This window comes from Bufo gargarizans, chromosome 1 (genome assembly GCF_014858855.1).
Source record: "Bufo gargarizans isolate SCDJY-AF-19 chromosome 1, ASM1485885v1, whole genome shotgun sequence".
NCBI classification, from domain to species: domain Eukaryota; kingdom Metazoa; phylum Chordata; class Amphibia; order Anura; family Bufonidae; genus Bufo; species Bufo gargarizans.
The window spans coordinates 665,462,522-665,489,425 of NC_058080.1; the positions used below are offsets into that span (position 1 = coordinate 665,462,522).

Below are 26,904 nucleotides of genomic sequence, written 5' to 3' on the forward strand. Positions count from 1 at the left end.
GAATTTCTTTGCTTTTAAGACAGATAGCAATACCTTATAAAATACTTATTAATTAACAGTTACAATATGTCTTCTTTATGTTAGCATCATTTTGGTAATGTCATTTTTTTTTTTTTACGACGTTAGAAGATTTAGAATTTTAAAAGCAATTTTTGAAATTTTCAAGAACATTTACAAAATCAACTTTTTTAAGGACCAGTTCAGTTCTGAAGTCACTTTTACACTGGGTTCACACCATAGCGTTTTACAGCACGTTTAAACGCGCTGTAAAAGGCTCAACACATGAAAACCAATGCTTCCCTATAGCCCTGGTTCACACTTTGAACGCGCTGAAAAACGCCCTACACTCAAAAAAAGTTCTTGAGCTTCTTTGGGGCGTTTTGTCGCGCGTTCCCGTACATAGACTTTTGGGAACGCGCGACAATGGGCGTTCGCTTGTCTCTGTATGCGCGATTGTAACGCTGGGTTCACACCTGAGTGTTCTGAAAGGAGCGGACTGTATGCGCGATTGTACTGGCGTTTACAATCGCGCATACAGAGACAAGCGAACGCCCATTGTCGCGCGTTCCCGAAAGTCTATGTACGGGAACGCGCGACAAAACGCCCCAAAGAAGCTCAAGAACTTTTTTGAGCGTAGGGCGTTTTACAGCGCGTTCAAACGCGCTGTAAAACGCTCAAGTGTGAACCATTCCCATAGGGAAGCATTGGTTTTCATGTGTTGAGCGTTTTACAGCGCGTTTGAACGCTCTGTAAAACGCTCAGGTGTGAACCCAGCGTTAGGAGCTCACATAATAGAAACCACCCATAACTTACCACATTTTAAAAACTACATCCCCTCAAACTATTCAAAACTTGTTTTAGAAATGTTAACCCTTTAAGTATTCCGCAGGAATTAAAGCAAAATGGAGGTGAAATTTAAAAACTTCATTTGTTTTTGCAGATTTTCCATTTTAATAAAAATGTTTCCTTTAACACATCAAGGGTTAACAACAAAACAAACCTCAATATTTATTGCCCCGATTCTACAGTTGCACAAACACGCCATATGTGGTTGTAAACTGCTGTATGGGCACACGACAGGCTCAGAAGTCAAGGAGCGCAATATGGTTTTTGGAGGGCAGATTTTGCTGGAATGGTCTTTAGGCGCCATGTTGCATTTGAAGAGACCCTGAGGTGAAACTCCCCAAAAAGTGACCACATTTTGTAAACACCCAAGGAATTTTTAAGGGGTGTAGTGAGCACTTTGACCCAACAGGCATTTCATAGAATTTTTAATACTTGGCTGTAAAAATTAAAAAAAAAATTTTTACAAGAAAATGGTGCGTTATGCCCAAACCTTCTTTTTCACAAAGGATAAAAGGAGAATTTCCACCCACAATTTGCTACCCATTTTATCCTGGATACAGTAAGACCCTAATTGTGGTCACAAACTTTTTTTTGCGCGTCAAGCTGTATTGGCACTATTTTGGGGTACATTTGGCTTTCTGATCGCTTTTTATTACAAAAAAAGCTGTTTGGTGTCATATTTCTATATATATTTTTTTTTTACACCGTTCACTTAATGGGGTAGATCATGTGATATTTTTATAGATCCAGTTGTTACAAACACAACGATACCAAATATGTTGATTTTTTTTTTTACACAATAAGAACATTTTTAGAAAACAAAATCATGTATTTGTGTTGCAATTTTCTTAGAGCCATACTTTAAAAAAATCTTATGGTATGGTCTTGTGTGAGGGCTCATTTTTTGAGGGATGATTGCTACCATTTGGAGGTACATACGACTTTTTGATCGATTGACATGTTTTTTGGGAGGTGTGATGACTAAAAAAGCTGTTTTGGTGTAATTTTTATTATTATTTTTTATGGCGTTCACCTGATGGGGTTGATCGTGTGATATTTTTATAGATCCGGTCATTACAGACGCTGGCGATACCAAATACTGTATGTCTATATTATTTTTTTAGATTTTTAACATTTTTAATGACTTAAAGGGTTTCTGTCATCAGAAAAATCATTATGCTGCTGGCTGACATTAGCGATGTGCCTGTAGGTGCTAGTGGGGCGTTGCTGCAGAATGGACGGCGCAGGTGCGGGATTTGCGGGGCACGGAGGAGACCGAGGATGTCAATCACCTTAACAAGGGCGTGCCAAACGGTGAGAGGATGGAGCCTCTAGGTGCTGCAGCAACACCCCACTAGCACCTACGGGCTCATTTGCATATTAAAAAATTCTTTTTTTTAGCGCGAACAGCGCCAGGCAGGGAGATATAAGTCATACAGTCATGTTCTGCTTACATTAGCACCTCGCTAATGTCAGCCAGCTACATAATGATTTTTCTGTGAGGGGAAAATGTATTTTTTACGTGTGAATTATTATTTTTATTTTTTTAAACACTTTATTATTTTTATATTATTTTTTAGGTCATACAAGACATCTGGGGGACATTTAAGTTCACTTTTTTTTTACAATTGATTTCTCCTGTAACTGGGGCTGACATAGTAGCCCCAGTTACAGTGAGAATACAGCCCCCAAAGAGGCTGTACAGCGTTAGTGCAGGGCTGATTGAGGTCTGTGGAAGACCTGGCAGCTCCTGCACTCTCCCGGCCCCGGAGGATGATCACCGGGCCGGGACAGAAAGCGGTACATCGCTTCCTGGTCTGTATACATAGCGCTTGTTCAACGATTTGTGTATACAGCGATCCAGAAGGCAGGAACAGTCCCTGCCCTATCTCTCGGGTGCCCTGCTGTCACTGGCAGCGGGTCCCTGGCACAGCAGCTACAATCTTTGAATGGACGTTCAAAAACGTCCATTCAGAGATAAACCTGACCACCCTGGACGTTTATAGTCAATGGGCGGTCGGGAAGTGGTTAAAGGGCTTAATGTAAAAAAAGAAATTCAGACTTCATCTATTACATGACTATGTCTTTCTGACAAAGCTAGAACCAGCCCTGTATCTCACATGAATCCATAGATCCAATTACTCTGCTAGATGTATATCAAGCTGCAAGTTCAATGGGAGTGCTCTTTCTGCTGCAGCTCAGGGGGTGTGCAAAAATGTGCAACTTTTTACCCCTTCTGTGCCAAGTAGCACCTCTTAATAATTTTGGTCCAACTTGCACCACCGCAATGGAGATCAAGACTGGCTTTAAAAATGCCAATCTTGATAAGTCTTATAGTGATGGTCACCCCCTTGTATTGTGGGGGGCTGCACCTCATATTCAGACATGGCTGGGACAAGGAGTTGACATCTTTTACACATTTGTGGCTACCTTTTTTCTCCATATATTTAATTTGGTTAAAAAACAAGTGTGAAGGGAAAAAAATGTCCAAGATGTTTTTGGATACAAGCACAGAACACAGACCCCAGGCATATGAAAACCTACACATAGAAACACATGTATAACACAATTTTGGAGATTGTAAAAATACCACAGTGCCTCAATAGAGAGAAGACAGCGGTTCTTTATGACTGGGCATGGTACTCGGCATACAGGTCCATCCTGGGGGATGACAGTTCAGTTCAGGTACATAAGAGCCACTGGTTTAGCTCTCTGGTAGCTACTTTACACCCTGGGTCATTGAGTTCCTCCCTTATTGCTTCTCTTGGCACCTATATTACCTAATAGACATATGGAGAGAGAATGAGATAACCCCTTTAACTTAAACATACATTTTCCCCAGTGTTCAGTTCAGTTTATATTCTATAAATCAAACAATGTAATTTTATACCAATTTAAATAAATTCATTCCATCCAATGTGTAATACAATAGTTCTTGAATACTAAATGTTTGTCATTTACAATATATTCCCTCTTCAGGAAGGATACACGGCGTTACATGTCTCCACAGAGAAGGGTTACTTATCCCTGGTCAACTTCCTCCTTAAAAACAACTTCGATTTCACACCAAACCCAAATGTAAGTAACTATTGATATTATTGTTTACATTGTCATTGTAGCTCTGTAAAATGTAATCAATTGAGTTATTCTTTTATTGTTTTTTTTAATGTATTTTCTGAAAGATAATAAGAATTTATTATAATATACAATTTACTGGATTTAGTGATACTGTGAATTATTAGATCAAAGTTTATTGAATCCAACAATTTATAAAGTTACATTATAAGCAATAACATAGCAATGCTATCGGTATGAACCTGTATAGACCAGACCCAGACATTATAGGGGGTTTCTGGTTTGGATCAACATCCTTTAAAATAATCATTTCTGAAGGTTGCTTTAATTTTGTAATGTACTTTATTTCCTTTTTCTTTTATTGCTCCAATCTTTCGTTCTGGACTGTGGTCACATGACCATGTCCATGTAACTCTTTCTTATTTCCTATGATGTTATGTCTATAGGCGGGGCAGTGATAGGGGAGTGTCTATGTAACTAGCTGGTGGGAGGAGCTATAACTAGCTGGCTGTTAGGCGCAGTGATAGGGGAGTGTCTATATAACTAGCTGGGTGGGAGGAGCTATAACTAGCTGGGAGTTGAGCTGTGGCAGAGAAAGGAGAAGTGCATCATGGGTTTGGTTGGATACAGAAACAGGAAGTACTACATACAGGATGGAAAGAAGCAGAGTTATTTGTTTACATGGTAAAAATAGGTCAGAAGAGCCCAAACTGTAAAAGGAAGCATGGGGAAGATGACATGAGGTAAGAAATTACATGAGCATCTTTGTTAAAAACCATAGTATTCCCAGAAAACTCCATTATGATTGGGTTATTAAGTCATATGTGAAGAAAATCAAGTGTGATTTGAAGGGTGGACCTTCTAATGAAAGGGAGTGAAAAGGAGAACAAAAACAAACTTGTCAAAAATATCTTAAAATGACCACATTCAATTCCATTGGTATAATGCTTCATGTACTAGGTTAATTCTGGATATTGTATCTATATATATATATATATATATATATATATATATATATATATCTTGCATCAGCATAAATAATTTATAGATATTGCCATGCATTTCTACAGTCATTTCATAAAAAATCACGTAGGTCAATTTAATGTCTGTATAGATGGTCCAAAACCTGGACCATCTATCACACCTCAGTTCTTCTGAAGTCAATGTAGATCACTACTAAAGCAAAATCTAGTTCAGTAGAACTGAGGGTGTTACAGCTGTAATATGGATCCTAAAATATGGCAGCGTATAAGTGTTAAGGGGATCATGTATTAAGACTAGAATTTTAGACGCGAGTCTTAATAACCCCTATATCTGGCGTGGATCCGTCAAAGTTATGAAGAGGCGCCGGCCCCTACATAACTTTGGCGCATTCAGCGCCAGTCTAAATGTAAGCCAGCTTCCTTGCCGGCTCGTCCCCTTCCCAAGCCCACGTCACGCGCACTTTTTTAGACCTGACGTGAGTGGCGAAAAGTCGCAGATTGTGGCGCAAATAACCTTTGGACCACAATCTGCGCCAGAAATACACCCTAGGCCCTAAGCGTATTTCTGGATAGTAAATGCCCACCTAAGTGTTTATATGTGTAACTTAAGGGAAAAATTGATACAATGACTTGTGAAAGTAAAGCTCCAACTTTGCAACTACCTAAGAGGTAACTCATTATAACCTATGGCTTATTTTTAGGATAGCGCTTCAATATTAGATCATGGGGGGTGCAACTCTGGGAACCCATGTGAATCAGCCCTTTAAGGGGCTGCAGCACCACATGCCCTTCATTGTTTACCAGGCAGGGCTCTGTACTTTTAGTAGTAGGTATGCATTGCTGCACAATCCCATTCACTTGAATGGGACAAAGTTGTAGTAAACTGTAATACTAAACACAGACCCTACTAAAATGATAGAACTGTGTTATTCCTGTGAATCCCATAGAAGTGAATGGAGAGAGCTGTCTACATGCACAGCCACCTCTCCATTCAATCTCCACTTGGATGCAGCGGCCAGCAGCTGCCTTACCGGGTGGGACAGGGGTCAGGGAAGCCACATTCTGGACACAAGAATGGTTCTCTTGAAGAAGGCAGCCGGTTTGCAGGGAATTTAAAATCAGGTCACAGAAAAATCATGTCTTGATTAAGGGTGGTCTTCTCAAAGAGGTGGTGTTTAGAGAGGTTCTAATAATTCAAATATTTATGCATTTTGCCTTTTCAGGATAAGAATACCCCCATCCATTTAGCCATTCTTAATAATCATATGGATATAGTTGATGCTCTCATGGAAGCTGGCTATGAGATTAATGCAATCAATGTGGTAAGTATTAGCCAATTCAGATTAAGGAGATGATTGATTAAATTGTACAGATTACTCTCTTAATGGGAGTCTGTCAGCTCTGTTTCACTAAGCAAACTAATCCCAATGCCCTGCAGGTGACACAGACAGCATTTTGCACATACCTTTATCTCCCTTGGTACATCAGCCTTGGTCGAGAAAAACTTCTTTGTTCAAATATTGTTGAAAGTTTGTGAACGCTCCAAAAGTTTCAATATTTTTGCATGAATTTGAACTAAAACTACACCAGATTTGCACACAAGTTTTAAAAGTAGAAAAGGATAACCACATCAAGCAAATGAGTCAAAAATATTAGAGGTCATTTATTTACTAAGGAAAATGATCAAATATCACGTCTGTGAGTGGCAAATGTATGTGAACTTTTAGAAATAGTAGATAATATGAAGGTCAACCAGCAAAGATCATATCAAGAGCAAAGTGTGTAATAGGCACAAAAACCCCAAGGTAACCCCTAAGTAACTAAAAGCCTTTTCTCATTAGCAAATATTGATGTTCAGGAGACCACCATCAGGAACACACTGAACAACAATGCGGTGCATGGCAAAAGAACATTGCTGCCCATCTACGGTTTGCTAAAGGTCACCTGGGCAAATCAAGGCTATTGGAACAATGTTTTGTGGACAGATAAGACCAAAATAGAACTTTTTAGTTTAAATGAAAAGCATTATATTTGCAGAAAGGAAAACGTTGCATTCCAGCATAAAAACCCCATCAAACCTGTGAAACATGTTCCCAGCATGGTCTGACTACTGACTATCAACATTGATGTTCTCGGTATGATCTGATTACTAACCACTAACGGTCTGGAATATTATTCACTCTCAATATTAGTGAGGACACTGTTACAACCTGAGGAACTTTTATTTCTTATACCTGCACTGCAACAAGTTCAACAACTAAGGAATATACTTACCGTATATTATTGTACGTTGTTCCATACACTTAAGAGCAATTGAACTATCCTTGACAACTAGGAGAAATATCATACTATGGATACCAATTACCTCTTCTTTACTTTTGCAGATACATTTTGATGTAGTTATTACAGATCTGTTTTGATATGGTACTTTCATTTATAGTTTATTCTATATGATACTGCGTTATTGGCTTAATCAGGATCAGACATAAACTACTTCAAGATCTGCTTTGATCTACAAATTTATCTCAGCATTTTACCCTTCTGTCTGACCCTGATTAACCATTACCACTTTTATTAATAATTCTTCTTTTATATTACCTACCGGTATATTGCAATTTATTTATTTATAGGTTTATCCTTTGTAGGATTGCACTTTTTTAATTTAATTAAATTTTTTTACATCTTTCATTCTTAATAAATATATTTTATCCTCTACTATGCTCCAGATATAGTGTGTGCCATCCACATTTGTTCCAATTAAAATCTGATGTAGTTTAAATTTCAAATTTATGCAGAAATCTAGAAAATTCTGAAAGGCTCACAGACTTACAAGCACCACTGTATGTAAATTAGGCCAAAGGTGTCCATGGGTGGTCCTCCGAGCTAATGATACCCAGCCCCTCCAATTCTTCTCATTTTCTAAAGTACAGTAGATAAAAAGTAACTGTCAACTTAAACGTAGATTTACACGTTGAAGAAGTGATCCCATATCAATAGTGGTATAATGGGCTATGCACGTTTTGCAGCCAACTATTTATTGCTTCAGTATTTCTAAAATAAAACTTTAAACAGGCTTGACTAAAAAGATGTATGCCGCTCCTATAAAGACTTATTTATCCAGGGTTACAAAGTAGAAATAAACCCTCAGTTTATCCTGCATTCGTGTGAAACTCCCCTCCATCACTCTACTGCCTGTGCATTAGAAAAACTGGTGGCTGATGGACCAGACTACACACAGAGTTTGTCAGTAGTCTGTAACCATGGAGACGCTTAGATCAAGATCTTCCTAAGAGTTCTAAAAACAAATGGTAAAATATTCAGAATAATGAGGATTTTGTACTTGAAATGCACAGTCTGTAACAAAATGGATTTACAGAAAGATTTCACTGCAGCTTGTGCTACATAGAGCACACAATATGAAGTGAACAAGATTTCAGGTCCTGTTCTTAAAAGATTTCAGTTTGGAAATGATCAAGCAAATATAATGGTTAACCTCTCTAGGGAACAGCCCTTCAGCGATTATTGGCTTTCCCATTTTGTCCATGGTACACATGGATAACGCAGGGATGCAACATTCAAGCAATAATCCTGTAGTTTAGGTGAAGTTGACTTTTTAATGACACAATTCTTTGTTAATTATAGAGGCGGCAGACTCCTTTGCATTTAGCATCTGAGCTCAAAAACACTGATTTGGTGGAAAAGCTTCTTAAAAACCGCTGTGACCTTAGGATTGCAGATAAGGTAATAACATACAGGTTTTTCAAACTATTAAACAACTTAAAAATTGGGGGAACTTAGGCTACTTTCACACTTGCATCAGAGGATTCCGACAGGCAGTTCCGTCGTCGGAAATGCCTGCCGGATCCGGCAATCTGGCCGCAAACGGATGCATTTGTCAGACGGATCCAGATGCGGATCCGTCTGACAAATGCATTGAAATACAGGATCCATCTCCAGAAAAACGGATCCGGTATTTATTTTTTTCACTGATTTTAAAGGTCTGCGCATGCTCAGACCGGAAGAACGGATCCATCAATGTGGCAATTTTAATGCTGGATCCAGCACTAATACATTTCAATGGTGTTCAGGATTTTTGGCTAGAGAGAAAAATACAGCATGCTGCGGTATTTTCTCCGGCCATAAAACGTAAGAGGGACTGAACTGATGCATCCTGATGCATCCTGAACGGAATGCTCTCCATTCAGAATGCATTAGGATAAAACTGATCAGTTTTTTTTTGGTATTGAGCCCCTAGGACGGAACTCAATACCGGAAAAGAAAAACGCTAGTGTGAAAGCACCCTTATTTAGAGACATGCTCTTCATGCTTATGTCCTGTACCAGTATGTGTTTCAGTTTAAGACTAGTATATGAAATGTTGGTATAAGAAAATTTCCTGCATTCTCATCAGAGAGTAAAAAGTTCAGGCAGCGCTCCAACAAATGAGTGTCTTGGTTTATTGCAAAAATATATCCAAGAGATGTGACGTTTCGGCGAAACATTGCATCTGTTGGATATGTTTTTGCAATAAACCATGATACTAATTTTTTTTAACTATTTATTGGAGTGCTGCCTCAACATTTTACTCTCTAATATGGATCAGGTGTGAGTTGGACCAAACCCCATTTCTGCAAGCATCCACTCATTTTTGCTATACTTATTTACTTGGAGTGCTGTTCCCCTGCTTTTATTGTACATTTTTGGGAATGAGAGTAGTCTTGGCCCCTGAACTATAAGGACAGGGGCAGAATTCTTGCAGCAGAAATTCCACTCCAGATTTTGCTGTGGATTTACCACTAATGTCACTCTATGCATTGAATAGAGTGAAATCTCTTGTGGAAATCTGCAGTATAAATTGACATTTCAAATCTGCACTGCAGGTAAGTTTTCACTGTTGATTTTTTTGCAATGTGTGTATGAGATTTCTTAAAATCTTATCCACTTTGCTGGTTCTTTAAAATGTTGCAGATTGCGTACATGCAAATCCACAGAGTATCTGTCCCATGTGGATATCCTCTCCACATAACTTGATCCAACCACATACAGTTCCTAAGTAATATCGCTACTTCGTTCACAAGTATTGCCAATCAGCACGCAAGTAATACCAACATGAATTACAAGAAATCCATGTCCAAATAATCCCATACAGCATTAAAATAATGCCACAATCATATGCCGAAAAAACAATCAAAGTTATGAAATTCGTTTGCGCTTTGTTTGGTGGTAAAAGCAGAATTGCGTTATGGATTCCGTTACCATGGACCATAACGCAATTCTATGACAGAATGTATAACTGTTATTCATTCTGTCATAATTGAAGTCTATGGGCTGCATAATGGATCCGTCCCGTTTCCGTTATGCAGGGGAGGACTCCCCTACATAACGGAAACGGGACGGATCCGTTATGCAGCCCATAGACTTCTATTATGACAGAATGAATAAAGGAATGCCTATAAAGGCATTCCGTTATACATTTTGTCATAGAATTGCGTTATGGTCCATGGTAACCGAATCCATAACGCAATTCTGTTTTTACCACCAAACGAAGCACAAACGAATTTAAAAATAGACTTTTTTTTAGAAGTATGGAGAGCATGTACAAGTATAGTGGAGGATGTGCTGCTCTGCTGGAGTTGGGTGAGTCTTAATTCAATCATGTACATTGCTCTTCCATAGCACCATGGAAACATGCTTCATAAAGGCCGCTAGGCACATATTTACAGCTTAAACATTTGTCAGATGGCACACATATAAATATATACCTTGCATACTTTTATGCATATTTCTTCCTTCTATGACATTTTTACTAAATGTTATATCTGGGTTTGCAGCAAGGTAAGACAGCACTTGATGCAGCAGCGAGAAGCAATCACACCCTCATTGCAGATATGATCATCAAAGCTGAAAGACATTACATGTGGATTGAGGTAAGATATATTATTTCCAAACTCATCTGACTCTGATTTAGGGTTGCTTTACCATGTAACAGAATACAAGTTATAAGTTTGTGTAGCCACAATGAGGTATGACGGCCTACTTATACAGAAAATTCATGTTGCGAATGGTGGCACATTGCGGGGCAGATTTACTAGTCCTATAGATGGTGTAACTTTTGCGGTCTAGACCTGCACCATGTTTATCACAGGGGCTCAAGCTGGATGATAAATGTGGTGCAGGGACAGACACTTTTCTCTAACTCTAAACCAACTATTGTTCAATTACTTTTATTACGGAAGTCATTTCATCAAATTGAGATTATAGTACATATAAGCCACTGTATGTGACGCTGAAAGTGAACAGCATAAATCTATAATAACTTCTTATGGAGCAGATAATAAAATAAAGCATATTCCATATAACAAGAACACTTAAGACGATGACAACACCAAAAGACGGAGGGGGGGAAGGGAAACACAAGAGGTAAGGTAACACTGTGTAAAGGTGGGTATCTATCATATTTACCCGCTACTATCAGCCTGAGCTAACCAACTAAGAAACACCGGAGTATCCTTGAATAAGATCCAAGGGGTCCACGTTTTAAGATACTTCCTATTGGTACCTTCATCTGCAGCCATTAATTCCTCCATGTTTTCAAAAGTGTCTAACCATTCTTTAACGTTTGGAACGTCCAAAGACTTCCAGTGTCTAGGCACAACCAAACGTGCGGCCTGCACAAAAATTCTCAGAAGGCCCTTATTTAACGTTTGAATGGATCCAGGAAGTATGGATAGCAGACTGCCCTCCAGGGACCACTTTAACGAGGTACCTGTAACCTGATTGTATAGGTCATTCACTGCCTCCCAAAATAGGGACACTTTAGGACATTGTCACTAAATGTGAGACATGGTACCCCTCTCCAATCCACATCTCCAACATAAGTCCGAGCAAGTCGGGTAGAAGGAATGCAAGACAGCTGGCATCCTATACCATCTGGACATAATCTCGAATTTTTCTTTTTTTTAAATCACAGCTGACGGAAGACTTGTGGGACAGGGTGAATGCCTTTATCCACTGTTCCTCAGAGAAGTTTTTCCTCATTTCCTTCTCCCAAGCCTTAACATATGGCAGAGAGGATGGAGATCCCCCACTCTCCTGCAGCAGCCCATTAACCAGAGAAACCAAATGGGTAGTTGGAGACATCTGGAGACACAAAGATTCAAAGGCCGTAAGGTCCCTAGATAGGGTGGAAATGGGCCCTAGAGAGGATATGAACTTCTTAATGCAAACTGGAACCAGGCCCCCCTGTCATTCTGCACAGAGAAGGAGTTTAGGGGACATATTACTGTTTTCAGTACTAAGTGGTGTACCCTTATATTCTACTCCCTACGAAGGCCCAACAGCGACTGTTGGCTCATTCCCATTGGGAAGCTAGGGTTGTTGAAAATAGGTGTCATGGGACATGGAAAGGAAGTGCATCCCAAAGGTACGGCATATTTGTCCTACATCTGCAACACCCCATCGGTGAGAAATGGAAGGTAATTAGGTCTGTGTGATTTGAGAATCCACAATAGATCTTGAACCGGGAAACCCATCTCTTGCCTTTCAAACTGGACCCACTTCTTGGAGGAATTACTGTGGAACCAGTCCAATACATAGGAGAGGATCGCCGCTCTATGGTACAGCTGCTTATCCGGGACTCCCATACCCCCTCTTAGCTTGGATCTTGTTAGAAAACCCATCCCCAATCTAGGGGACGAGCCAGCCCAAATAAAGTCTAAGAACCGAGTTCTAAGGGACTTGAAGAAAGCGCACGACAGAGGGATGGGGATGGTCCTAAAGAGGTACAGAATCCTCGGCAACACGTTCATCTTTAGTGTGTGTAATCTCCCAAACCACGATAAAGGAAGTCTCCCCCAAGACAGTAAATCTCTCTTAATGTCCTCTAAAAGCAGAACGAAATTCTGTTGATACAGGTTGGCTAAACGAAATGGAATGGCTGTCCCTAGGTAAGAGATATAATCCTGTTTCTATTGAAAAGAGAACGAAGCTTTCAGAGACGAAACTTTAACGTGCGGTATGTTGACATTCAGTATCTCGGACTTGTAGAGGTTCACCTTGAAGTTGCTTAAGTCCCCGAAGAGTGAGAATGTTGGGGAGACCAACTACCGGATCGGAACAAAATATCAAAAGGTCATCAGCGTATATGGCTATTTTAGATTCTAACGCCCCGACGTTAAGTCCCTTAATGGAAGGACTGGCTCTAAGAGCCCTGGCCAAGAATTCCATGAACATAATGTACAATAGAGGGGATAGGGGGCAACCTTGCTTCGTACTGTTAAGAATCGGAAAGGGGGTAGAAAGAGCACCGTTTACCCGCACTTGAGCTCTAGGGTTGTGATATAAGGCAAGGATCCTATGTGTCATATTGGGACCCATTCCGAAAGCCCCGAGAGGCTCCTGTAAAAATACTAAGTCTATCTGGTCAAAGGCTTTTTCAGCGTCGACCGAAAGGAGGCATAGGGGGATCCGGAAGAGGTGACCCGCGCGATATGGGCTAAAGATCTAATAGTGTTGTCTCTTGCTTCCCGTCCAGGGACAAAGCCAACCTGGTCTGCATTAATCAAAGACGGCATGTGAACTTTCAGCCTGTTGGCTAAGATTTTGGCATAGATCTTCACATCAATGTTGATCAGTTAAATTGGTCGGTAATTGCTACACACCAAAGGATCTTTACCCTGTTTGGGAAGCACGCAAATATGAGCTGTCAAAACCTGAACTTGGAAGCAAGAGCCATTTGTTATAGAATTACACATATCGGTGAGGGGATGGGATATATCGTCTAGGAATGTCTTATAAAAGCGAGGAGTGAAGCCGGCCCAGGCATTTACTAACATCTAATCTTTTAACAACCTCCTGAATCTCATGAAGCGAGAAATCCCTCTCCAAATCACCCCTCTTCTCCGCCGATAACTTAGGACCCAATAATTGTGACATATAATGCCTAATTTTCTGAACTTTCTGGTCCAGAGCCAAATCAGCGTACTTCCCTTTCAAATTATAAAGGCTTTCATAGTAAGATTGGAACTCTTGCAAAGTATTCCTAGTAGAATGGACCTGGCCCCCATTCCTGCAATTAATTAAAGGGATGTAGGTGACTGATTGTCTCGCACGCAACATTCTGGCTAAAAGTCTACCACTCTTGTCCCCAGGACCGTAGAAAAGTTTCCTAAGTTTATCTCTGGCTCCCAGGTATTTTTGGTCTATAATTTTCCATATAGCAGATCTGGTGTCACTAAGCTTGTGAAACACTAACGACAAAGGGTATTTTTTTATGATGTCGCTCCAAATTGGCCAATTTCCAAAGGAGTTCTGTAATCTCCCCAGAATGCATCTTCTTGAGCCTGGAAGAATGGGATACCAGCCTACCTCTGATTACGCATTTTAATGCCTACCATTTGATGGTAGGACTAGAGGCATCTAATTTATGTACCTCCACAAAAACCGAGATAGCAGTCTTGATATCCGCCACGCAGACAGGGTCTCTAATCACATTATCGTTAAGTTTCCAAGACCCCCTCCCTCGTGTAGGGTCTCCTATGTTCAAAGTGACCCAAATCATAGAGTGGTCTGAAAACAGTATGGGTTCAATGCCTTCCCCCGGGTGTAAGGCAGTGATATGAGTTATGGGATAAGGAAAAGAACGTGAAGTCCTTATCCGTAGGGTTGAGGATACGCCACATATCGACCAGATTTAAGGAGTGCAGGTGTCTCAAGAGTCCCCAGGCCACCCCAGGAGAGATGGAGGACGTACCTGTGGAAGTATCCAGTCTGGCATCTAGGGAAAGATTGATATCCCCGCCCATAATGATTGGTAGACCATCCGCAAAGTCCTCCAGAGCTGCAAAGGCCTCAGAGGCGAAAGTCAGCTGACCTGTATTAGGGAAGTATACATTAGCAATCACAAGGATTCTTGAGTATATGGATACCTTTAAGAATAAATATCTACCTTGACAGTCATACACAGTATTCAGAATGGTGCAAGGAACAGTTTTATGTATTGCAATAGACCCAGGGTCTACTGCAGGGTCTGAGGGGGCGGTACATGACACTGGAGATAGAAGTCATGCACTGCTCACCTCAGGCCTTACCTAAGGCATAAAAGTGATTATCAGCTTTTCTTTGAGTGCTTCCCAAAATCGTTTTATCTGTTTCTGAGAAAGTTACATCGCCAGCAGTATGCCACCATTTAGGCTGGGGCTATATGCCGACTTTGTAGCATGACCAAATATTGCTGTGCAGCAGTTCAGCCTCAAAACATAATGGAAATTAATCGAGTCTCAGTATGACTAGCAAGTAGCTGTGACTGCGAGCCAAGATTAGCAAATTATCCAATGCACGATTCTGAGGTTGAGGTCTATGCAACATGCAAGTCACTGCGAACCCATTCAGTCCCATTATGTTCTAAGGCTGCACTGCTACACAGTGATCTCTGGTCATGTAGCTCCAGTCTAGGGCTCTCACTCACTTGTCCTCCAGCTTTCCCGGACTTTCGAATGACAATTTCCCCAGTTAAGCAGTAATCAGAGGATTGATCACTGTATATATATACAGTATATATATAAATTTACCGTCCACAAGTCTAAGAAAACTGGGTGGTGACCGTGTGGGAGCAGTAATGATATATATTTTGTCACCCAGCTTTTCAAAAAAACCCAGATATAACCAAAAGAACTCATGACCTTCCATTTATCGGTGTTAGGCCTCATGCACACTACCGTTGTTTTATTCCGTGTCCGTTGCGCCGCTTTTTGTGATTTTCTGCGGACCCATTGATTTTCAATGGGTCCGTTGAAAACTCGGCTAATGCCCCGTTTGCCATCCGCGTCCGTGATCCGTGGTTCCAGTCCGTAAAAAAAATATAACCTGTCCTATTATTTTCGTGGAAAACGGTTCGCGGACCCATTCAAGTCAATGGGCCCCCTAAAAAGCACGGAGGCACACAAGATTGTCGTCCGCGTCCGTTTTTTTTACTATCATTTGCATGGCAAACCTGTCTTAGACTTTTATTTACTTTCCTTTATGTCTGGTGGTCCTCTAAAAATAAAGGAGGAGACACAGAAACAAAAACAGAAACGGATCACGGAACAACGGAACTTCATTTTGCGGAACGGAACACAACAACGGACGTGTGCATGAGGTCTGATTTTCTTTTTATGAGAAAGTTCTATTTCACTTAATTTTCCTGCATTTTGGGATGTCTTGTATGATTTTTCTCAATTGCTTTTAGAGTCTTAAAGAAGATGACCACCAAGAGGAGCCTCTGACATTTAAACAAGATCACTCATCAAAGACCAGTCAGATCCGCTCTGCTCTCTGGAATTTAGCGTACCAGCAACTGAAGCCTGATGAATGGAAGAAGTTGGCTCAGTTTTGGAATTTCTCGGAACAGCAGATTAAAGCCATTGAGATGCAGTGGACAGGTACAAAAAAAGCATTCATTGCAGTAAAGCCTCATTCACATGTTAGTGTTTTGCTCAGTGATTTCCATCAGTGGTTGTAAGCCAAAACCAGGATTGGGGCCTCCACAGACATAAGGTAAAGGCGAAAGATCTGTACCAGTTCTGTGTTTAGAGCCACACCTTTGTTTTGGCTCAAAATCACTGATGCAAACCACTGACCGAACACTGACATGTCAATGAGGCATAACACACCACATTTTTGGAACAACTTACAATGTCACAGTGTAGAGCAGAGGTGCACAACCTTTTTCATATGAGGCCACATTATCACATTGTTCTATTTCAAGGGGCCACCCAAAAAAAAGAAAAGGAAAAAAAATCCCAGTTGATTGGCACTTCTTTGCACTGGCCTATTACACAGGCTGATGCAAAATGAATAAGGGTGGAAGCATTGCTACCACAGTCGTTCCTCCTTCAATCAGTTCTATTGATCATTGGTTGCGCATCTGTTACATAGGGCGATATGCTGCTGATAATTTTGCAACTTTCATCTTTACAAAAAATCTGCTGAAAAACGAGTGACTAATATTAAGACTTGTTCCCAAAAATTGTGCAATAATAATAATAATCGCCGAACAAAAATCAAAATAGTCATTTATTCCTAATGGAAAAAATCTATGAAAATGTATCGCCTATATAAATATGCGCAAGGTATCTTAGGGCTCATGCACACAAAAGCGGTCCACAGTGCACGGGCATCGGCGGTGTGCCTGCCATTTGATGATGCGGACCCTGACAGGTGACTTTTGTAACCTCTGGAAACGAGCAGTGTAAATCAAACCAGCAAAGGAAGCAATATGGAGAATCACAATACATTAGTCAGTGCCTTGTATAGGCTTTCTCTACATGATAAATGCCATTTGCTGAAGTGAGACAACCCCTTTAATAGTGTTATTGACGTATACCTATGTTGTGTATATATGTCCCATATGCTCTTTGATGTACAGTGGTTATTATATGTAAGGCTTGGTGACCCTCAGCTTTCTTTCCAATATGGCGCTGTGTTAAGTCACGGCTCTAGACACCATGTTTTGCTGGGCAGTACATGGCAGTGGCCTTCTTTAATGTGAGGGCACATAGGTGTAAAAGCACCATGTTCCTCACCAGGGTCTGTCGCTGACTCATAAAACAGACCATCCTTTCTGCCTTGGGAGGTGTTGTTGGACGTGTACCCATGTTATTAAGCTTACTCATGTTTGACGAGTCCTGTTCAACTGAAGGCAGCAGCCTAGGAGGACACCAAGTCTGTTCAGCCTCTTTCCATAGTGGGTCATGTGCAGCATATTTCTATGTACAAAGGTAGAGCAATATCTGTGACAGGTTGGAGCTGGAGGAAAACCTGTGAGATATGAGAGAAGGAATGCAGCCCTGTGATATATGCAGAAAAAAACCTCCTTGTTATTCATGCATATTATAAAGTGTCAGCTTCTACTAGACTATCACACCGTATAAAAGCTCCAGTTAGAGCTGAATGTTTGCAGCATTGGTGACTGCAGAGGAGGTTCTCTATACATTGCAGGGCGACTATTCTTTCCTTTTTTTTTTTTTTACATTAAACTACAAATTTGCTTTCCTAATTTCCAAATAGTTGCTAAAGGGGGTTATCCAAGGCCAATAATGCCCCCCCCCCCCCCCAAGCCCCTCACACAGCCACTGCATCTCCCTGTCGCGTGGGGCCTTCCTAGCGTCACCCAAGATGCTAGGATGGCTTGTTCCCATTGGGGCTTGCTATTAAAAATTTGATTGTGGATTTTTACATTATTTAATGGATTTCAGGTTCTAAGAGGGTGATCTGCATCCCCAATTAGAGGGAAGTTCCCATCTGCAGTGTTCATATACTAACAGGGCCTATGGTAAGGGATTGAGATGAGCGAATCAATCGGATTCATCACGAATTTCACAAAAATTATTCTTCCAGATTTTAGTCTTTTCTATTCAGGGTCGAAGGTAAAGGCTCATGGGCCCTGGTGCAAGAGTTCAGCTTGGGCCCCCCTTCCCTCAGTACTTTGTGGACAGGAGCAGGGAAGCACATAGCCTTCTTGCTGCTCGAGGCAAAAATTGAAACGGAATCCCACTCCCCCATGCCAAATTCTTGACCTAACCCCTTCCTTCCAGCCTAAGGTATAACATGACCAGTATGCATTTTCTATAATGCTGGTGTCTTAGGTGGCACAAGGGTCTTTGGACCCCCTCAGGCGCCTAGGCCTGGTAGTGACTGCTACCTCTGTACCCCCTATAGCTACTTCACTGATCGCACCCACCATGCTACACATAAAAATTCTGTACACTAGTGACACAGAAGAGAAGATTAAGACGGAAGATCACATAACCTCGGGTTGGGCCCTGTCGGATGGGCTTGTCCACAAGGGTTTGCAGTCAGCCTGATAGCCAAAGGGAAGATGTTGGCTGGTCTTTCCAGCTCTATGCTAACTCTGAAGCAGAGGCGTCATTGTGATCTCAGTCACTGAAGTGATAGGATGTGTCTGCCGTGTCTCTGACAAACACCAATTACAGACACAAGCCCGCCATTTTAGTGTCTTGTAGGTACAGTGTATAGATTGTGAAGAAGATATATTTTGTTAGGTAGATTGAATTACTAGGTAGAAATTCAGGTTTTATCATTAGGGACAGGATAGTTAGTATATGTGTAACAATAGCTCGACATGTTCATAAATGTGTGTTGCACTATAGAGACATAAGCTTTTAAAGAGAAAGTACTGTTTTTTTTAATATTCAGGACCCAGTCTTTTTCTCCAAAAACCTGTTTGCAAAGCTTCTACAGTCTATATGTGTGCAAAAAGAGTATTTTAGTGTGTCAACAACAGTGTCATGTATATTTTCATCGAACCCAGGGAATATCCTGCTTTGCCGTTTTCCCAAACAACTGTTGCAATTTTTCTACCATTTATGAATGAGCATTGCAATAAGCATAATTCAGTGCATCTGCCCCCATTAGGGTGTCATTTTTGGACTGCTTGTTCAGAACAAGCAACTGTTCTTTCCTATATCACCATGTAGTCCATTAGAGCACTTATGATTTGGTTAGAAGGGATTCAGACCTGAAATTAATTTAAACAAATTCGCTCATCTCTAGTAAATTTTCTTTGCTCGGAGCACACCTTCATGTTGGGGCTCCTGCCTGAATTTAGTTGGGCGCCCTTAATGGTATAGGTTAGGTGCATATGGTGCAGGAGTCAGTAACCAAATCAGAAGTAGGAAACAAATGTCTCTGTTTACTAAAGTGCAAAATGAGAGTTGTAGTTCCCCCATCAATATCAAGGCACAGTTCCAAGACAAGTCACAGTGGAGTCTCCTCCCAATAGCTGTATATAGGCAAGCAGCAACAATGATGATGATAGGAGTTGTAGTACCTGAGCTTCTTTTAAACACTTTGCAACCTTTCCAAGATGATCACAGGCATGCAAAACTCTACAAACTATCCATACACATTGCAAGAATGTGTGGTAGGCGCCAGAGACTACAAACCATCCACATAAAAAAAAGTCTCACAATCAGTAGGAAAGGTGCCATTAACTGTTAATCCTTCTACAAGCAGCAAAGTATCTATTGAATGATGTTTCTCCTGGAGCTGAACTGGCATCTGCCCTGAATGCCTGGCAGAACTAAAAACTAAAGTGTATATTGTAATACTCCTTAAAGTGATTCTGTCATCAGTTTTAACCCCTCTAACCTAAGCATATGCTCATGTCCAGACTAATAAGAAGAATCCTAAGCTGGCCTTATTAAACCTCACTGTGGCTCTATTTGCCCAAAAAACTGCCAGACCCCGGGCTGTGAGAGGTTGGCGCCAATCTGCAGGTCATATCAGGGTTGAGCGAAGTGCGCATCAGGCCGGCGCATGCGCACTTCGCTCAACAAAGCCGCTGCTAGGAGTCCGCACGGGCGCATCAGGTTGAGCCTAGTGCGCAGGTGCGGGATCTGGCAGAGGGACGGGGAAGATTGCGGAGGCGGCGCTGAGCTGTAGAAGGCGGCGCTGAAGACAGGGAAGGCGGCGCTGGGCACCTGACGGCGAGGGGTGCGGCCGGGCACCCTGTATTAACGGACCTCCTCTTGGGCACCTTAAGTAAGTGATTGACAGGTTATAAAAACCAGTTTCTTGGGCAAATAGAGCCACAGTGAGGTTTAATAAGGCCAGCTTAGGATTCTTCTTATTAGTCTGGACATGAGCATATGTTTAGGTTAGAGGGGTTAAATCTGATGACAGAATCCCTTTAAATAGCTCCCCTCTCAGAGGAGAAAGCTAGCTCCCTCTGCTGAGTCAAGGCATAATTAACTAAACAGTGCCACCTACAGACAGTTTTTGGGAATACATACAAAGCGTAATACAAAGCATGAATAGATTAAAAGGAGTCTGTCAGCTACTTGAATAATCTGCTCAAATTGCATTGTATGTCACATACACAGTTTACATATGGTGCCTTTTTTTTTCCCTTTGTGGCTGTGATGCTCAGAAAACAAGCTTAGAAGACATATGCTAATGACCTTGCAAGGGCCCAGGCCCCCTGCTGCTATTTATCAATAGCTCCTCCCCTCTCTTGCTGTAAGCCAACCCAGCAGTCCGCTGACGTCACTGTCCTCTGCCCCTGAAATCTTGCACCTGTGCACATCACTGTTGGGCCCGGACTTGCTGCTGCTCATAGCTCTTGCTTCACCTCTGCTGGTTCTACAGTTTTGTGCCAGAAAGCAATGCATGTCCACAGTAGGCATTGTATGGCGCATGCTCAGGGAGTGATGTGCGCAGGAGGAGTAATTGACAAGTAACACCAGGGTCCTAGGCACATGCAGCAATAGACAACGCTCATTTTCATATGGCTTCAAAGTTTCTTTTTTAAGCATCACAGCTCCAGACAAAGGAAATAACAATGCTGCCAAGTTAGGTATACAGCAAAAATGTGCTCAACATGGCATCAAAGATCATGTTAATGTGATAAGATTCCCATGGTTGCAGCAAAAAATCTGCATTGTTCAGGGCTGTGATAATTCACTGGGAATTATATGGAACAAATCCAGAGTCCAGTGGCTGAGGATACATGGAGCAGCTTTTTAACAATTCTCTATATTGATGTAATGAATATTTCTAATTTCTTCTATTAACAGATAAATTCAGCTACAAGGAGCATGGTCACCGCATGCTACTCATATGGCTGCATGGCATCTTATTAAAAAAACAGAATCCAATAAAGTCTTTATATGAAGATCTGGTAGTGTTGGGGCATCACCAAATGGCAGGTAATGTTAAATGCCCACTTTTCTTACTGTTATTTATCATCTGTGCAGTTCTGCTGATTTAGGGTACCTACACACAGTGGGAATTACACACAGTTTTTCCGGGGGCATTCGGACGGGAAAACAGCAGCGTAGTACAGTACCAGCGTAGTAGATTAAACATGTGGAGATCTTTGCAGATTTTTGCAAATTGAACTGCCGTGTGAATTTTCGAATCCGCGGCATGTCAATTATGTTTGTGGGTTTATCTGCGTATTTCACCCTTTTGAAGGATGAGATCTGCGGCAATACTGCACCAAATCTGCAACAAAAAACTGTTATGTCTTGCAGTCTTTGGTGCAGTTTTAGTGCAGAAGCGCTGAGAAATCCGTGCGGATCTTCTACACGTTGACCTGCTTCCATGTGCAGATACCCTGGCCTTAGGCACACATAATCAAGTTCAATGCGATAAACTCACAGCGTGTGTCAGTGAGAGTTCTCTGACAGGATCCTACAGCATTATAATGATTTATAATGCTGTGTGACCCTGACGCTGGGTTCAGACCTGAGCGTGTATGCGCGATTGTACGGGCGTTTGCAATCGCGCATACAGAGACAAGCGAACGCCCATTGTCGCGCGTTCCCGCTAAAGTCTATGTACGGCAACGCGCGACAAGACGCCCCAAAGAAGCTCATGTACTTCTTGGGGCGTCGGGCGTTTTACAGCGCGATCGTACGCGCTGTAAAACGCTCAGGTGAGAACCATTCCCATAGGGAATCATTGGTTCTTGCCTGTTGAGCGTTTTACAGTGCGTAGGAACGCGCTGTAAAACGCTCAGGTCTGAACCCAGCCTTAGACCTCTTTCACATGAGCCATATGTATTGTGTCAGGATCTATTTAGGAAAAAACTAAGTTTGGCACGCAAGTTGAATCAGTCAGATTTCCTTCAGTGTTTCAGTTTTTCCTGCATTGATGCAATCAGTTTTGATGCGTTTTTCACGCGCTTGAATAAAAACTGAAGAAGAATAATCTACATCTACTGAACCATTAGTGAAAAACACATTGCATCTGGATGTATTCAGTTTTTCACACAAGCCCCATTCACTTCTATGGAGCCAGGGCTGCGTGAAAAACGCACAATATCGAAGATGCTGTGATTTTTCCTGAACGCAGAGCTGACACACATTGCATCTGGACGGAAAGTTTGCTTGTGTGAAAGAGCCCTTAGGCCTCTATCACACGGGCGAGATTTCCGCGCGGGTGCAATGCGTGAGGTGAACGCATTGCACCTGCACTGAATCCGGACCCATTCATTTATATGGGGCTATGCAGATGAGTGGTGATTTTCACTCATCACTTGTGCGTTGCGTGAAAATCGCAGCATGCTCTATATTGTGCGTTTTTCACGAAACGCAGGCCTCATAGAAGTGAAGGGGGCTGCGTGAAAATCGCAAGCATCCGCAAGCAAGTGCGGTGCAATTTTCACGCACGGTTGCTAGGAGACGATCGGGATGGGGACCCAATAATTATTATTTTCCCTTATAACAAGGTTATAAGGGAAAATAATAGCATTCTTAATACAGAATGCATAGTACAACAGGGCTGGAGGGGTTAAAAAATATAAAAATATTATAATTCGCTTTAATCCACTTGTTCGCGCAGCCCGGCTTCTCTTCTTTCTTCATCTTTGCTGTGCACAGGAAAAGGACCTGTGGTGATGTCACTGCGCTCATCACATGGTCCGTCACATGATACATCACCATGGTAAAAGATCATGTGATGGACCATGTGATGAGCGCAGTGACGTCATCAAAGGTCCTATTCCTGTGCACAGCAAAGAAGAAGACAGAAGAGATGCCAGCTGCGCGATCAAGTGGATTAAGGTGAGTTATATTATTTTTATTTATTTTTTTACCGCTCCAGCCCTATTGTACTATGCATTCTGTATTCAGAAAGCTATTATTTTCCCTTATAACCATGTTATAAGAGAAAATAATAAAATCTACACAACCCCTAACCCAAACCCGAACTTAAGTGAAGAAGTCCGGTTTCGGGTCTGGGTACCAAACATGATGATTTTTCTCACGCACGGGCAAAACGCATTACAATGTTTTGCACTCGCGTGGAAAAATTGCACCCGCATCTTTTCCCGCAACGCCCATGTGAAACCAGCCTTAGAGTCCTGAAATCTATTGTATTACACTGTGATTTTAGGATTCTAAAGGGAGGTTTAGACGGGCCGATGGAGCAGCTGGTTGTTAGGATGGAAGCGTTCCTTCGCGATAGTCGGCTGCTTGCTCAGTGAAGAAGAAAGTTGCATTTACATGCAGCGATCTTCTTCACAGTATGAGGGCTATAGCGATCCCTCGTCCCTATATAGAATCATTGTTTCTGGGCAGAAGATCACTGTTTAGACAGCATGATCTGCTGCCCAGAAACAATGATTGGTGGGGCCTGCATGAACGACAGGATCACCTGATGAACGAGCGTTTTACTCATTTATCGGATGATTGGCGGCACATTTAGATGGGCAAATTGTCAGGAAAGAGCGTTCGCGGGAAATGGTCATTCCCGATAATGTGGATGATTAGTGGTTCTTCTAAATCCACCTTAAAGCCTCATTCACACATCACCGTTTCACGGACGTGTGCTGTACTTGTTCTCCACAGACAGCACATGTCCTCATTCATTTAAATGTATGTATTCAGACATCAGTGTTTTATCACGGTCCTCAGATCCGTGTTTTTATCACGGATGCATGTTCTATTTTGTCCGTCTTCACGCATCCATCCCGCCCTATGGGTCCGTAAAAGCCACAGATGCCATCTGTGTTGCATCCGTGTTTCACGGATCATTAGGAAGAGATTCTTTGAAAATTAAAAACGGACACACAGATCTATCGCAGACAGCTTCACGGATGCATCACTGGCCACCTCCTCACGGAATTGAGCATGGACACGGACGTGTAAATAAGGCTTAAGGGTTACACAGCATTATAAATCAGTATAATGCTCTGCGATCCTGTGAGAGGAATGGAGGTCAGCACCGGACCTCTCACTGACACACGCTTTGAGTTTATCGCATTGAACTCAATCTTGCGTGTCTGGCCTTAAATTGAATTACTTTTTACAGTTCACAACTTTGTGGCATTATTCAATTTTACTAATTTATAAGGCCAAAGGCAGATTGGGACGCTGGTGCAGGGTGGAAGCTCAGCTGCATTGTGGCCAAAAACCACGCGAATACCATGTAAGTCTGATTAGTATTAGATTGTTAAAAATCCATTGAAGCTGCTGATGTGATTTTGCAGGAAATGCACAGCCATTAACAATAAAAAATGACAATGGTAATCAGTTTTACCAATCTATATACTAGACAGCTGTGGCCCATATGACCCTGCATTTCACAGCCGCATTGTGCCCCTGTCTCCACCATTCATAGGCGGTACCCTTAGGCCAACTGCACATGTTGCGGAATAAGCGTGGTCTTTCCTTGTGGATTCCCATGTGGAAAAAACGAAGCATAGTACAGTATCAGCAAAGTGTATGAGATTAGATAAATTTGGATTTCCAAATACGCAGCATGTTAATTATGTTTGTGGTTTTAGCTGTGGATTTCACCCTTTTCAGTTGAAGGGTGAGATCTGCGGCAAAACTGCATCTAATCTGCACAAAGATTGGCAATAAAAAATTGTGGATTTTGGCGCGGATATGCTGCAAGCCGCTCCGTGTATCCTGCTGCTGCTGGGGAATGAGGTGAGTATGTGGAGTTTATTTTTATTGCCTGTGAAGGGGGCACAGTAGTTGGGCATATTACTGTGAGGGGGCACAGCTGGGCACATTACTGTGAGGGGGCACATAACTGGGCTTAACCACTGTGAGGGGGCACATAAATGGTCATAATACTGTGAGGGGGCACATATCTGGATATAACTACTGTGAGGGGCACATATCTGGGCATAATCTGTGAAGGTGTCACAATGCTGACATAACTACTGTGCAGTGGTATAAAAGAGGAATAATTACTATATTTAGGGGACTGAGTGGGATTAGGTGTTTAGTTATGTTTTGGGTGGAGTTAGAGGTGTGGCCTAGTGCAGAAGAAAATGTCAAAATTTTCTAAAGGTAATGCGATGGAATTAGTAATCACTCCTTCTCATACTGTGGGGAAATCGCTGCATGTAAATGCCGTGTTTTTCTCCACTGATGAGCAGGCGATTGTTGGGAAGGAACACTTCCTTTCCAAAAATAATCTGCTATATCATCAGTGTTAATGGGCCTTTAGTAAATAACATGAACATCAGCGTGAGCAAACAGCAGATCAAAGGAAGCTGCTGAAACATTTAAAAGGTGGAAAAATATTTATTCGGAATCCTTGTCAATTGTTGTTCTCGACATGAGTCAGATCTGTGAAGAACATGACATTTTTACTGTTTTCTCTTTATTATTCATGCTTATCTGCTTGATGGCTTTCCCACTGAAAACGAGCCATAGCGTTTAATCTACACAGGGATCTCAAACTGCGGCCCTCCAGCTGTTGCAAAACTACAACTCCCAGCATGCGAGGACAGCCTACAGGTATCAGCCTACAGCAGGGCATTGTGGGAGTTGTAGTTTTGCAACAGCTGGAGGGCCGCAGTTTGAGATGCCTGATCTACAGCATTCCAAGGGTTTTCTCACCTGTAACTGCTCTGACATTTGTGAGACGTAAAGTTTATTATGTGGATATGTTACAACAGTCTGATTGGTGGGTCCGTCTTAATCTGAGAATGGAGGCGCCTGGTCTCATGATCCCAGAGTAAAGAAGGACTCTGTCAGATGCAGAGCCCGGTGCGCTGACTTGGACCGGCATAGTATTAGGGTTGTTTTTCTACTTAAATGATTAATAACACATCATTAGGACATATAGTCTTATATATATATATATATATATATATATATATTAGACATTATGCCCGTTACAATAACGGGCGCTAGAATTGGCCGGCATGCAGGGCAATCATCAAACCACGCTCCAGCTGATCAACACGCCCCCCCCCACGCTGTCCGCACCACCCATCGTCCGTACAGACGACACCCCAAGCGACGGCCGCTCATTGCCGTCCACGGAACGTGGTGTGATGATTGCTCTGTGAGTGTGGGCAGTGTGTGGAGCACTGTGTCCGCACATGCCCAGTGTAAAACTGTGTACACATGTAGGCGGTGCAGGCTCGCTTTAGTTCTGTGCGTGCAGGCGTCTCCTCCATGGCCGCTCACCAGGACTTCAATTACCAGAAATCTGTGCGCCGACGGCGGCGGGGGAACTGTGGCAAAACT

General features: G+C 41.9%; 1 protein-coding gene across 1 annotated transcript in view; it reads left to right on the forward strand.

Annotated features, from left to right (window-relative positions):
* Positions 1 to 26,904, forward strand: part of ANKDD1B (ankyrin repeat and death domain containing 1B) — a 52,930-nt gene that overhangs the window by 23,895 nt on the left and 2,131 nt on the right. Inside the window, exons 9-14 of the mRNA XM_044291944.1 lie at positions 3,826 to 3,924; positions 6,128 to 6,226; positions 8,547 to 8,645; positions 10,735 to 10,830; positions 16,131 to 16,323; positions 21,481 to 21,612. Of these exons, the coding sequence (XP_044147879.1) occupies positions 3,826 to 3,924; positions 6,128 to 6,226; positions 8,547 to 8,645; positions 10,735 to 10,830; positions 16,131 to 16,323; positions 21,481 to 21,612 (718 nt within the window). The remainder of the gene's footprint in view (positions 1 to 3,825; positions 3,925 to 6,127; positions 6,227 to 8,546; positions 8,646 to 10,734; positions 10,831 to 16,130; positions 16,324 to 21,480; positions 21,613 to 26,904) is intronic.